General features: G+C 50.1%; 1 protein-coding gene across 2 annotated transcripts in view; it reads left to right on the forward strand.

Annotated features, from left to right (window-relative positions):
* The window catches only part of DNAH17 (dynein axonemal heavy chain 17), a 14,992,541-nt gene that overhangs the window by 6,091,187 nt on the left and 8,887,164 nt on the right, over nt 1–14,190 (forward strand). For both annotated transcript variants that reach the window (XM_085617470.1, XM_085617471.1), the window contains one exon: nt 13,577–13,681. In XM_085617470.1, coding sequence (XP_085473596.1) covers nt 13,577–13,681 — 105 coding nt within the window. The remainder of the gene's footprint in view (nt 1–13,576; nt 13,682–14,190) is intronic.

Here is a 14,190-nt window from a genome sequence, read left to right on the forward strand (position 1 = left end):
TATGCAACCTAATGCATCCTTGTCATATCAAGTAAAGCAAACGTAGTTTAGGCACCACATATTTAATCTGTAAAACAACCACTCTGGTGCATGGCATGATAAAATGGTTGTGCTGCTAACTTCTGTGAAGGGTCAGTCTCAAATTTCACCTTCATAAAAAAATGCCAACCCTCCTGATTCGGGCGGGAGACTACCGATATCTGAAAGAAACACATAGTGATAGATTCCTTACCTTAGAATTACCACCAGGCGTCAGACTGGATCCGGAAAGTTTTCGTCAGCAGTACCTCTGCGCGTCAGAAGGTGGCGTCGTGGTCACCGAGATGACGTCACGGCAGCTACTTAGACGCCGCCCTCGCGCACTGACATCAGTTCTTTCTTTTTCCACGACAGCAAGCACAGACCCAGAGAGAGCGGTAACCCCAGTCACTATTTGACTGAGTTTTTTTAGGCCTTTTTGTCTCTCTTTATCGAGTCGATCAACTCCTGGTGACGTAGGGATGCCCGGCTTCAAGTCTTGCAGGGACTGTCATCGTATGGTGTCGGTGACGAACCCGCACCGTGTGTGTCTCTACTGCCTGTGGTGCAACCACGACCCCCAAGTCATGGGGCCTCCTGCATCCTCCTGGTCGATCATGCCAGATGGCATATGCAGGAGTTGCAGTGGGACCTGAAGTTCTTGTGAGCGCAGCATCAGGGGAACCTGTCTGAGTCCGTCCAGATCTCAGAGGGCACTGCACGACAATTGCAGTGGTGGCTCACAAACCGGCATTGGGTCAATGGCAGATCCCTCACCCTTCCCCAACCGGAGTACACAGTGGTGATGGATGCGTCCCTCCTGGGATGGGGCAGCCACATGGGAGAGGCGGAGATCAGAGGCCTCTGGTCTCCGGCAGAGTCCCGGCTCGATATCAACCTTCTTGAGCTATGGGTGATCCGACTTGCACTGAAGGCATTCCTTCCCTCTGTCAAGGGGAGAGTACTGCAGGTGTTCAATCAATCAATCAATCAGGAGAACTTGTAAAGCGCGCTACTTACCTGTGAGGGTCTCAAGGCGCTGAGGGGTGGGGGGGTGCCGCTACTGCTCGAAGAGCCAGGTCTTGAGGAGTCTTCTGAAGGCGAGTAGGTCTTGGGTCTGTCGTAGGTGGGTTGGGAGGGTGTTCCAGGTTTTGGCGGCGAGGTAGGAGAAGGATCTGCCGCCGGCGGTCGTTCGTTGGATGCGGGGGATGTCTGCGAGGGCGAGGCTGGCGGAGCGGAGCTGGCGGGTGGGGGTGTAGAAGCTGAGTCTGCTGTTCAGGTAGGCTGGTCCGGCGTTGTGGAGTGCTTTGTGTGCGTGGTTGAGGAGCTTGAAGGTGATCCTCTTGTCGATGGGGAGCCAGTGCAGGTCTCTCAGGAGGGGGGTGATGTGGCTGCGGCGGGGGGCATTGACGATCAGTCGGGCGGAGGCATTTTGGATGCGTTGTAGCCGCCGTTGGTGTTTGGCTGGGATTCCTGCATAGAGTGCATTGCCGTAGTCCAGTCTGCTGCTGACGAGGGCCTGTGTCACTGTTCTTCTTGTTTCGGTCGGGATCCATTTGTAGATCCGGCGGAGCATGCGTAGGGTGTTGTAGCAAGAGGAGGAGATGGCGTTGACTTGCTTGGACATGGAGAGGGAGGAGTCGAGGATGAATCCTAGGTTGCGTGCGTGGTCGGTTGGTGTCGGTGCTGTCCCTAGAGCGGTCGGCCACCAGGAGTCGTCCCAGGCTGAGGGGGTGGGTCCGAGGATGAGGACCTCCGTCTTGTCCGAGTTCAGTTTCAGGCGGCTGCTCCTCATCCAGTCGGCGACGGCCTTCATGCCCTCGTGAATGTTGGTTTTGGCGGTGAGAGGGTCCTTGGTGAGGGAGAGGATGAGCTGGGTGTCGTCGGCATATGAGATGATGTTGAGGTTGTGGTGGTGGGCCACTTGTGCGAGGGGGGCCATGTAGATGTTGAACAGTGTCGGGCTGAGGGATGAGCCCAGGGGGACGCCGCAGATGATGTAGGTGGCTTCTGACCGGAAAGGTGCGAGGCGGACGCTCTGGGTTCTGCCGGAGAGGAAGGACGTGGTCCAGTCAAGGGCCTTCTCTTGGATTCCGGCTTCTTGGAGGCATGTCTTTAGGGTGCAGTGGCAGACCGTGTCGAATGCGGCTGACAGGTCCAGGAGGATGAGGGCAGACCACACCACCGCCATGTGGTAATGCAACCAACAGGGCGGGGTGGGGTCGTGGACCCTATGTCAGGAGGCTCTGCGCCTCTGGACATGGCTAGATCATCAGGGCATTTCCCTGGTGGTTCAACACCTGGCAGGTTCACTGAATACCAGGGCGGACAAACTCAAACACAGGTGCTGGATCACGAATGGCGTCTTCACTCGGACGTGGCACAAGGTCTCTTTCAACAGTGGGGAGAGCCTTGGTTAGATCTATTCGCCACTAAAGAGAATGTGCAGTGTCAGCAGTTCTGCGTTTTTGGAATTTCCAAGGCGGCGCTCGCTCGGCGACGCTTTTCGTCGCTTGTGGAGTTGTGGTCTGTTGTACGCCTTTCCGCCTATACCACTATTGCCCAGAGTGCTGAAGAAGATCAGGCACGACCGGGCACAAGCCATCCTTGTGGCTCCGGACTGGCCTCAAAGAGTATGGTATCCCGAGCTACTCAGTGTGACCATCGATCCCCCGATCCGACTGCCTCTTCGGGAGGTTCTTCTGTGGCAGCAGCAGGGGACGGTCATTCATCCGAACCTGTCTAGTCTCCACCTCCTTGTGTGGAGATTGAGCGGCGGCAGTTGATTCCTTTTGTCTTGCCTCCTGAAGTTTGTAATGTAATTCGGGCAGCCAAGCGTCCCTCCACTAAGTTGGTATACGCCTGCAGGTGGAACACATTTGTGGCATGGTGCACCTCAAAGGCTGCCCAAAGTTGTCACTGCGTTTCACATCGGGCAAACCATCACTTTGCCCACCTTCTTTCCGCCACCGCATCCCTCGAAAGAGGAAGAGAGACTCCACCGTCTGGACCCGAAACGTGCACTCTCCTTCTACCTTCGGTAACAATATATCTGTAAGAAACATTAATTAGTTAGATTCCTTACCGCCCCACCCATCCTCCCCGTTCTACGAACTGATGTCTAGGGTTAAGGTCATCCCTTTCAGGGCCCTAGTTTCATGGCACCAGTGTCGGTTTCTTGCATAGCTCTTCGTTCCTGGCGCGGAAAGCTATGTACAGAACTGACGTCATCGCATGAGGGTGGCGTCTAAGTACTCCGACGACGTCATCCCGGCGCTCACGACGCCGACGACGGACGCGGTGTCGCAGACAACGCCTACCGACGCGCAAGGGAACTGCTGACGAAAAATCTTTCCGGATCCAGCCTGACGCCTGGGGATATTCTAAGGTAAGGAATCTAACTAACTAATGTTTCTCACAGATATATCGTTACCAAAGGTAAGTAACTTGTCCTTCAAGACAGCCAAAACTTTGGTTCTAAATTTGGCAGCCATGGTGCAACTTTTAATTGATGATAGGCGATTTGCAAAACCTCTGCCAAACGGACATGTGCTGCTATGTGTAGTTTTATTATTGCAGGGATATGTCTGCCATGTTTAGACAACTGACTTCTTTCTTTTTTCTGCTTGTATTATCTTCATTATTCTTGCATATGTTGTTGAGTTTGTGGCAGTGCTTCATTTGAGCCGGTGGTTTTTGGTGCTCGGCACTTGCTCTTTATTGACAGCACCAGCTCTAATGGCAGTCCATCACATGGTGGTGCTGTCTGTCTAATTTTGAGGTGAGCGTTACAACAAACAAATGATGGATGGAATGCTGACAATGCAGACATTCTCCCCCAGTCAAGAGATCTGGGTTAAATCCATCGTTCTTTTGCCCACTACACCACCCCAGTTTAGACATGGCCATATGCAGATCAGTCTTGACCCTGTGCCTCATGGGAACAGTCCAGCCCGAACTGCCAAGCCATGTCTTCCCTGGACCGGAATCAAGCATCCTAGGACCGGTTTCTGGCTATCAGCCGTCATCAGCCAGGATAGCTTAACTCCAGTGGCGTAGTGATCACGGATCCCACGTCTGGGAATACCCATCCCACTTAGGGCGAAAAGCGTTACAACAAACAAATGATGGATGGAATGCTGACAATGCAGACATTCTCCCCCAGTCAAGAGATCTGGGTTAAATCCATCGTTCTTTTGCCCACTACACCACCCCAGTTTAGACATGGCCATATGCAGATCAGTCTTGACCCTGTGCCTCATGGGAACAGTCCAGCCCGAACTGCCAAGCCATGTCTTCCCTGGACCGGAATCAAGCATCCTAGGACCGGTTTCTGGCTATCAGCCGTCATCAGCCAGGATAGCTTAACTCCAGTGGCGTAGTGAGCACGGATCCCACGTCTGGGAATACCCATCCCACTTAGGGCGAAAAGCGTTACAACAAACAAATGATGGATGGAATGCTGACAATGCAGACATTCTCCCCCAGTCAAGAGATCTGGGTTAAATCCATCGTTCTTTTGCCCACTACACCACCCCAGTTTAGACATGGCCATATGCAGATCAGTCTTGACCCTGTGCCTCATGGGAACAGTCCAGCCCGAACTGCCAAGCCATGTCTTCCCTGGACCGGAATCAAGCATCCTAGGACCGGTTTCTGGCTATCAGCCGTCATCAGCCAGGATAGCTTAACTCCAGTGGCGTAGTGAGCACGGATCCCACGTCTGGGAATACCCATCCCACTTAGGGCGAAAAGCGTTACAACAAACAAATGATGGATGGAATGCTGACAATGCAGACATTCTCCCCCAGTCAAGAGATCTGGGTTAAATCCATCGTTCTTTTGCCCACTACACCACCCCAGTTTAGACATGGCCATATGCAGATCAGTCTTGACCCTGTGCCTCATGGGAACAGTCCAGCCCGAACTGCCAAGCCATGTCTTCCCTGGACCGGAATCAAGCATCCTAGGACCGGTTTCTGGCTATCAGCCGTCATCAGCCAGGATAGCTTAACTCCAGTGGCGTAGTGAGCACGGATCCCACGTCTGGGAATACCCATCCCACTTAGGGCGAAAAGCGTTACAACAAACAAATGATGGATGGAATGCTGACAATGCAGACATTCTCCCCCAGTCAAGAGATCTGGGTTAAATCCATCGTTCTTTTGCCCACTACACCACCCCAGTTTAGACATGGCCATATGCAGATCAGTCTTGACCCTGTGCCTCATGGGAACAGTCCAGCCCGAACTGCCAAGCCATGTCTTCCCTGGACCGGAATCAAGCATCCTAGGACCGGTTTCTGGCTATCAGCCGTCATCAGCCAGGATAGCTTAACTCCAGTGGCGTAGTGAGCACGGATCCCACGTCTGGGAATACCCATCCCACTTAGGGCGAAAAGCGTTACAACAAACAAATGATGGATGGAATGCTGACAATGCAGACATTCTCCCCCAGTCAAGAGATCTGGGTTAAATCCATCGTTCTTTTGCCCACTACACCACCCCAGTTTAGACATGGCCATATGCAGATCAGTCTTGACCCTGTGCCTCATGGGAACAGTCCAGCCCGAACTGCCAAGCCATGTCTTCCCTGGACCGGAATCAAGCATCCTAGGACCGGTTTCTGGCTATCAGCCGTCATCAGCCAGGATAGCTTAACTCCAGTGGCGTAGTGAGCACGGATCCCACGTCTGGGAATACCCATCCCACTTAGGGCGAAAAGCGTTACAACAAACAAATGATGGATGGAATGCTGACAATGCAGACATTCTCCCCCAGTCAAGAGATCTGGGTTAAATCCATCGTTCTTTTGCCCACTACACCACCCCAGTTTAGACATGGCCATATGCAGATCAGTCTTGACCCTGTGCCTCATGGGAACAGTCCAGCCCGAACTGCCAAGCCATGTCTTCCCTGGACCGGAATCAAGCATCCTAGGACCGGTTTCTGGCTATCAGCCGTCATCAGCCAGGATAGCTTAACTCCAGTGGCGTAGTGAGCACGGATCCCACGTCTGGGAATACCCATCCCACTTAGGGCGAAAAGCGTTACAACAAACAAATGATGGATGGAATGCTGACAATGCAGACATTCTCCCCCAGTCAAGAGATCTGGGTTAAATCCATCGTTCTTTTGCCCACTACACCACCCCAGTTTAGACATGGCCATATGCAGATCAGTCTTGACCCTGTGCCTCATGGGAACAGTCCAGCCCGAACTGCCAAGCCATGTCTTCCCTGGACCGGAATCAAGCATCCTAGGACCGGTTTCTGGCTATCAGCCGTCATCAGCCAGGATAGCTTAACTCCAGTGGCGTAGTGAGCACGGATCCCACGTCTGGGAATACCCATCCCACTTAGGGCGAAAAGCGTTACAACAAACAAATGATGGATGGAATGCTGACAATGCAGACATTCTCCCCCAGTCAAGAGATCTGGGTTAAATCCATCGTTCTTTTGCCCACTACACCACCCCAGTTTAGACATGGCCATATGCAGATCAGTCTTGACCCTGTGCCTCATGGGAACAGTCCAGCCCGAACTGCCAAGCCATGTCTTCCCTGGACCGGAATCAAGCATCCTAGGACCGGTTTCTGGCTATCAGCCGTCATCAGCCAGGATAGCTTAACTCCAGTGGCGTAGTGAGCACGGATCCCACGTCTGGGAATACCCATCCCACTTAGGGCGAAAAGCGTTACAACAAACAAATGATGGATGGAATGCTGACAATGCAGACATTCTCCCCCAGTCAAGAGATCTGGGTTAAATCCATCGTTCTTTTGCCCACTACACCACCCCAGTTTAGACATGGCCATATGCAGATCAGTCTTGACCCTGTGCCTCATGGGAACAGTCCAGCCCGAACTGCCAAGCCATGTCTTCCCTGGACCGGAATCAAGCATCCTAGGACCGGTTTCTGGCTATCAGCCGTCATCAGCCAGGATAGCTTAACTCCAGTGGCGTAGTGAGCACGGATCCCACGTCTGGGAATACCCATCCCACTTAGGGCGAAAAGCGTTACAACAAACAAATGATGGATGGAATGCTGACAATGCAGACATTCTCCCCCAGTCAAGAGATCTGGGTTAAATCCATCGTTCTTTTGCCCACTACACCACCCCAGTTTAGACATGGCCATATGCAGATCAGTCTTGACCCTGTGCCTCATGGGAACAGTCCAGCCCGAACTGCCAAGCCATGTCTTCCCTGGACCGGAATCAAGCATCCTAGGACCGGTTTCTGGCTATCAGCCGTCATCAGCCAGGATAGCTTAACTCCAGTGGCGTAGTGAGCACGGATCCCACGTCTGGGAATACCCATCCCACTTAGGGCGAAAAGCGTTACAACAAACAAATGATGGATGGAATGCTGACAATGCAGACATTCTCCCCCAGTCAAGAGATCTGGGTTAAATCCATCGTTCTTTTGCCCACTACACCACCCCAGTTTAGACATGGCCATATGCAGATCAGTCTTGACCCTGTGCCTCATGGGAACAGTCCAGCCCGAACTGCCAAGCCATGTCTTCCCTGGACCGGAATCAAGCATCCTAGGACCGGTTTCTGGCTATCAGCCGTCATCAGCCAGGATAGCTTAACTCCAGTGGCGTAGTGAGCACGGATCCCACGTCTGGGAATACCCATCCCACTTAGGGCGAAAAGCGTTACAACAAACAAATGATGGATGGAATGCTGACAATGCAGACATTCTCCCCCAGTCAAGAGATCTGGGTTAAATCCATCGTTCTTTTGCCCACTACACCACCCCAGTTTAGACATGGCCATATGCAGATCAGTCTTGACCCTGTGCCTCATGGGAACAGTCCAGCCCGAACTGCCAAGCCATGTCTTCCCTGGACCGGAATCAAGCATCCTAGGACCGGTTTCTGGCTATCAGCCGTCATCAGCCAGGATAGCTTAACTCCAGTGGCGTAGTGAGCACGGATCCCACGTCTGGGAATACCCATCCCACTTAGGGCGAAAAGCGTTACAACAAACAAATGATGGATGGAATGCTGACAATGCAGACATTCTCCCCCAGTCAAGAGATCTGGGTTAAATCCATCGTTCTTTTGCCCACTACACCACCCCAGTTTAGACATGGCCATATGCAGATCAGTCTTGACCCTGTGCCTCATGGGAACAGTCCAGCCCGAACTGCCAAGCCATGTCTTCCCTGGACCGGAATCAAGCATCCTAGGACCGGTTTCTGGCTATCAGCCGTCATCAGCCAGGATAGCTTAACTCCAGTGGCGTAGTGAGCACGGATCCCACGTCTGGGAATACCCATCCCACTTAGGGCGAAAAGCGTTACAACAAACAAATGATGGATGGAATGCTGACAATGCAGACATTCTCCCCCAGTCAAGAGATCTGGGTTAAATCCATCGTTCTTTTGCCCACTACACCACCCCAGTTTAGACATGGCCATATGCAGATCAGTCTTGACCCTGTGCCTCATGGGAACAGTCCAGCCCGAACTGCCAAGCCATGTCTTCCCTGGACCGGAATCAAGCATCCTAGGACCGGTTTCTGGCTATCAGCCGTCATCAGCCAGGATAGCTTAACTCCAGTGGCGTAGTGAGCACGGATCCCACGTCTGGGAATACCCATCCCACTTAGGGCGAAAAGCGTTACAACAAACAAATGATGGATGGAATGCTGACAATGCAGACATTCTCCCCCAGTCAAGAGATCTGGGTTAAATCCATCGTTCTTTTGCCCACTACACCACCCCAGTTTAGACATGGCCATATGCAGATCAGTCTTGACCCTGTGCCTCATGGGAACAGTCCAGCCCGAACTGCCAAGCCATGTCTTCCCTGGACCGGAATCAAGCATCCTAGGACCGGTTTCTGGCTATCAGCCGTCATCAGCCAGGATAGCTTAACTCCAGTGGCGTAGTGAGCACGGATCCCACGTCTGGGAATACCCATCCCACTTAGGGCGAAAAGCGTTACAACAAACAAATGATGGATGGAATGCTGACAATGCAGACATTCTCCCCCAGTCAAGAGATCTGGGTTAAATCCATCGTTCTTTTGCCCACTACACCACCCCAGTTTAGACATGGCCATATGCAGATCAGTCTTGACCCTGTGCCTCATGGGAACAGTCCAGCCCGAACTGCCAAGCCATGTCTTCCCTGGACCGGAATCAAGCATCCTAGGACCGGTTTCTGGCTATCAGCCGTCATCAGCCAGGATAGCTTAACTCCAGTGGCGTAGTGAGCACGGATCCCACGTCTGGGAATACCCATCCCACTTAGGGCGAAAAGCGTTACAACAAACAAATGATGGATGGAATGCTGACAATGCAGACATTCTCCCCCAGTCAAGAGATCTGGGTTAAATCCATCGTTCTTTTGCCCACTACACCACCCCAGTTTAGACATGGCCATATGCAGATCAGTCTTGACCCTGTGCCTCATGGGAACAGTCCAGCCCGAACTGCCAAGCCATGTCTTCCCTGGACCGGAATCAAGCATCCTAGGACCGGTTTCTGGCTATCAGCCGTCATCAGCCAGGATAGCTTAACTCCAGTGGCGTAGTGAGCACGGATCCCACGTCTGGGAATACCCATCCCACTTAGGGCGAAAAGCGTTACAACAAACAAATGATGGATGGAATGCTGACAATGCAGACATTCTCCCCCAGTCAAGAGATCTGGGTTAAATCCATCGTTCTTTTGCCCACTACACCACCCCAGTTTAGACATGGCCATATGCAGATCAGTCTTGACCCTGTGCCTCATGGGAACAGTCCAGCCCGAACTGCCAAGCCATGTCTTCCCTGGACCGGAATCAAGCATCCTAGGACCGGTTTCTGGCTATCAGCCGTCATCAGCCAGGATAGCTTAACTCCAGTGGCGTAGTGAGCACGGATCCCACGTCTGGGAATACCCATCCCACTTAGGGCGAAAAGCGTTACAACAAACAAATGATGGATGGAATGCTGACAATGCAGACATTCTCCCCCAGTCAAGAGATCTGGGTTAAATCCATCGTTCTTTTGCCCACTACACCACCCCAGTTTAGACATGGCCATATGCAGATCAGTCTTGACCCTGTGCCTCATGGGAACAGTCCAGCCCGAACTGCCAAGCCATGTCTTCCCTGGACCGGAATCAAGCATCCTAGGACCGGTTTCTGGCTATCAGCCGTCATCAGCCAGGATAGCTTAACTCCAGTGGCGTAGTGAGCACGGATCCCACGTCTGGGAATACCCATCCCACTTAGGGCGAAAAGCGTTACAACAAACAAATGATGGATGGAATGCTGACAATGCAGACATTCTCCCCCAGTCAAGAGATCTGGGTTAAATCCATCGTTCTTTTGCCCACTACACCACCCCAGTTTAGACATGGCCATATGCAGATCAGTCTTGACCCTGTGCCTCATGGGAACAGTCCAGCCCGAACTGCCAAGCCATGTCTTCCCTGGACCGGAATCAAGCATCCTAGGACCGGTTTCTGGCTATCAGCCGTCATCAGCCAGGATAGCTTAACTCCAGTGGCGTAGTGAGCACGGATCCCACGTCTGGGAATACCCATCCCACTTAGGGCGAAAAGCGTTACAACAAACAAATGATAGATGGAATGCTGACAATGCAGACATTCTCCCCCAGTCAAGAGATCTGGGTTAAATCCATCGTTCTTTTGCCCACTACACCACCCCAGTTTAGACATGGCCATATGCAGATCAGTCTTGACCCTGTGCCTCATGGGAACAGTCCAGCCCGAACTGCCAAGCCATGTCTTCCCTGGACCGGAATCAAGCATCCTAGGACCGGTTTCTGGCTATCAGCCGTCATCAGCCAGGATAGCTTAACTCCAGTGGCGTAGTGAGCACGGATCCCACGTCTGGGAATACCCATCCCACTTAGGGCGAAAAGCGTTACAACAAACAAATGATGGATGGAATGCTGACAATGCAGACATTCTCCCCCAGTCAAGAGATCTGGGTTAAATCCATCGTTCTTTTGCCCACTACACCACCCCAGTTTAGACATGGCCATATGCAGATCAGTCTTGACCCTGTGCCTCATGGGAACAGTCCAGCCCGAACTGCCAAGCCATGTCTTCCCTGGACCGGAATCAAGCATCCTAGGACCGGTTTCTGGCTATCAGCCGTCATCAGCCAGGATAGCTTAACTCCAGTGGCGTAGTGAGCACGGATCCCACGTCTGGGAATACCCATCCCACTTAGGGCGAAAAGCGTTACAACAAACAAATGATGGATGGAATGCTGACAATGCAGACATTCTCCCCCAGTCAAGAGATCTGGGTTAAATCCATCGTTCTTTTGCCCACTACACCACCCCAGTTTAGACATGGCCATATGCAGATCAGTCTTGACCCTGTGCCTCATGGGAACAGTCCAGCCCGAACTGCCAAGCCATGTCTTCCCTGGACCGGAATCAAGCATCCTAGGACCGGTTTCTGGCTATCAGCCGTCATCAGCCAGGATAGCTTAACTCCAGTGGCGTAGTGAGCACGGATCCCACGTCTGGGAATACCCATCCCACTTAGGGCGAAAAGCGTTACAACAAACAAATGATGGATGGAATGCTGACAATGCAGACATTCTCCCCCAGTCAAGAGATCTGGGTTAAATCCATCGTTCTTTTGCCCACTACACCACCCCAGTTTAGACATGGCCATATGCAGATCAGTCTTGACCCTGTGCCTCATGGGAACAGTCCAGCCCGAACTGCCAAGGGTTAAGGTCATCCCTTTCAGGGCCCTAGTTTCATGGCACCAGTGTCGGTTTCTTGCATAGCTCTTCGTTCCTGGCGCGGAAAGCTATGTACAGAACTGACGTCATCGCATGAGGGTGGCGTCTAAGTACTCCGACGACGTCATCCCGGCGCTCACGACGCCGACGACGGACGCGGTGTCGCAGACAACGCCTACCGACGCGCAAGGGAACTGCTGACGAAAAATCTTTCCGGATCCAGCCTGACGCCTGGGGATATTCTAAGGTAAGGAATCTAACTAACTAATGTTTCTCACAGATATATCGTTACCAAAGGTAAGTAACTTGTCCTTCAAGACAGCCAAAACTTTGGTTCTAAATTTGGCAGCCATGGTGCAACTTTTAATTGATGATAGGCGATTTGCAAAACCTCTGCCAAACGGACATGTGCTGCTATGTGTAGTTTTATTATTGCAGGGATATGTCTGCCATGTTTAGACAACTGACTTCTTTCTTTTTTCTGCTTGTATTATCTTCATTATTCTTGCATATGTTGTTGAGTTTGTGGCAGTGCTTCATTTGAGCCGGTGGTTTTTGGTGCTCGGCACTTGCTCTTTATTGACAGCACCAGCTCTAATGGCAGTCCATCACATGGTGGTGCTGTCTGTCTAATTTTGAGGTGAGAACAACAGTTTTAAATAAGTTGATATATATTAAAATTAATAATACCTGCTGGTCGCACCATTATTATAGCTTTGGGTGACCTGGAATAGTCTGAATTGTCACACTTTTATGAGTGCAATGGTCCGTAGTATTATTGGTACTGTCATTGACAGTGCTGACAGGGGCAATGGGTGGTGCAGGCTACAGTAGCCTCCCGAAAAGGGCACTGGCACCTATTTGTTTTACAAATTAGGCACTGGTTTGTGGTTAATGTGTCAGAGGCTGAATATAGGAATGAGTCAGTGGATGGATGAATGGATGCATCAGTTCAAAGATAAGTGACTGTGTGCATGTGTGTGGACTTATTGAGTTTTTAAACCCATCAGTGACACAAAAGGAATTTCATTCACAAGCCGGACTTATTAGCATTGCCAATGTTTGTCTTTTAAATGTGTCATTGGAGTGGTTAACAGCCACTAAGGTTTACTCAAGAAATTTTGTTGATTGGAACTGGCTTCTTTGAAACAAAAAAAATAGCTTTCAGACAGGCACCTGATTTAAAGATATTTGTTTTCTAATTATCTCTTGTAAAAGTGTGCCAGGCTGGCACCTTGGCTGGACAATGTAATATTTATGACTTCAATGCAGATTCCCATAACGTAGAACTAGCTCCCAGTTTTCGGTATGTACTGATTTTTACAGAATAATACAGACAGAAAACAATGTGTTTCCTGTCTGTATTTATTTTCAAAATGGGAAAAATACAGAAAATTGTGCTTCTTGAGGGTGACTCGCCATGCTCTCTTAAGTGATTTCCAAGACAATAGGTGAGCAGATAGACAACATGGAAAGTTAAAAAAAAACAGGTTGAGATTTCCCTAAATACAGGCATATGTTAACATATATTTGTATTATAATGCTGATATTTACCTGTGGGTATAGTGTTTCGCTATATTTGGTTGTTTAATTTGCTAAAATGCAACAGGTAGCAAAGTATGAGTCCATGTTTATCAGTTAAATGTGGAAATATGCCATTTTATGACACCATTTATTATCAAACCAAATATGGATAAATACAAGAGGAAATGTTTAAAAAATAAATACCATAAAACCGGGAGCCCTAATTATAAGTAAAAGCCTTTTTATGAAATATAATACGACTATGTGTTCAAGACTTTCTTTCATTACTTTTTATTTTAGTCATGTGGTGATATTTACAAAGGATTATCCCAAACTGGAGCGTGGGGATGTTTTGATGAATTTAATCGGATTTCTGTTGAAGTATTATCAGTAATTGCTGTGCAGGTAGGTTTGTTACAGCATTGTTATGATTTTTTTTTTTTGCATTACTGTGCTGTCCATTGCATTCTAAACAAGCATTTACAATGCAATGGTCTCGGCATTGGTAAAGTTAGAGCTATTGGCATTGCTCATGACATTATTTTTGTTTATGTTTTTGTTTTTAAAACATTTAAAGAAACGGCATTGTTATTTACAATGTCAATAGCTTAATCACTCTCCAATGCGAGACCTATTGCATTTGCACCCACACACAGATTAAGCTATTGACATTGTAAATAACAATGCCGTTTCTTTACATGTTTTAAAAACATAAACAAAAATAATGTCATGAGCAATTCCAATAGCTCTAACTTTAACAATGCCGAGACCGTTGCATTGTAAATGCTTGTTGTAAAGGACAACGATCCCGGGGGCAGTTAGCTTAAACAGCTGGAAGTGAAAAGGGGTGGGGGGGGGGGAGTCTCTGGTGTTATGAAGGCGCGAGAGAGGTACGACCCTGAACAAGAAACAAG

This window comes from Triturus cristatus, chromosome 7 (genome assembly GCF_964204655.1).
Source record: "Triturus cristatus chromosome 7, aTriCri1.1, whole genome shotgun sequence".
Classification (NCBI taxonomy): Eukaryota; Metazoa; Chordata; class Amphibia; order Caudata; family Salamandridae; genus Triturus; species Triturus cristatus.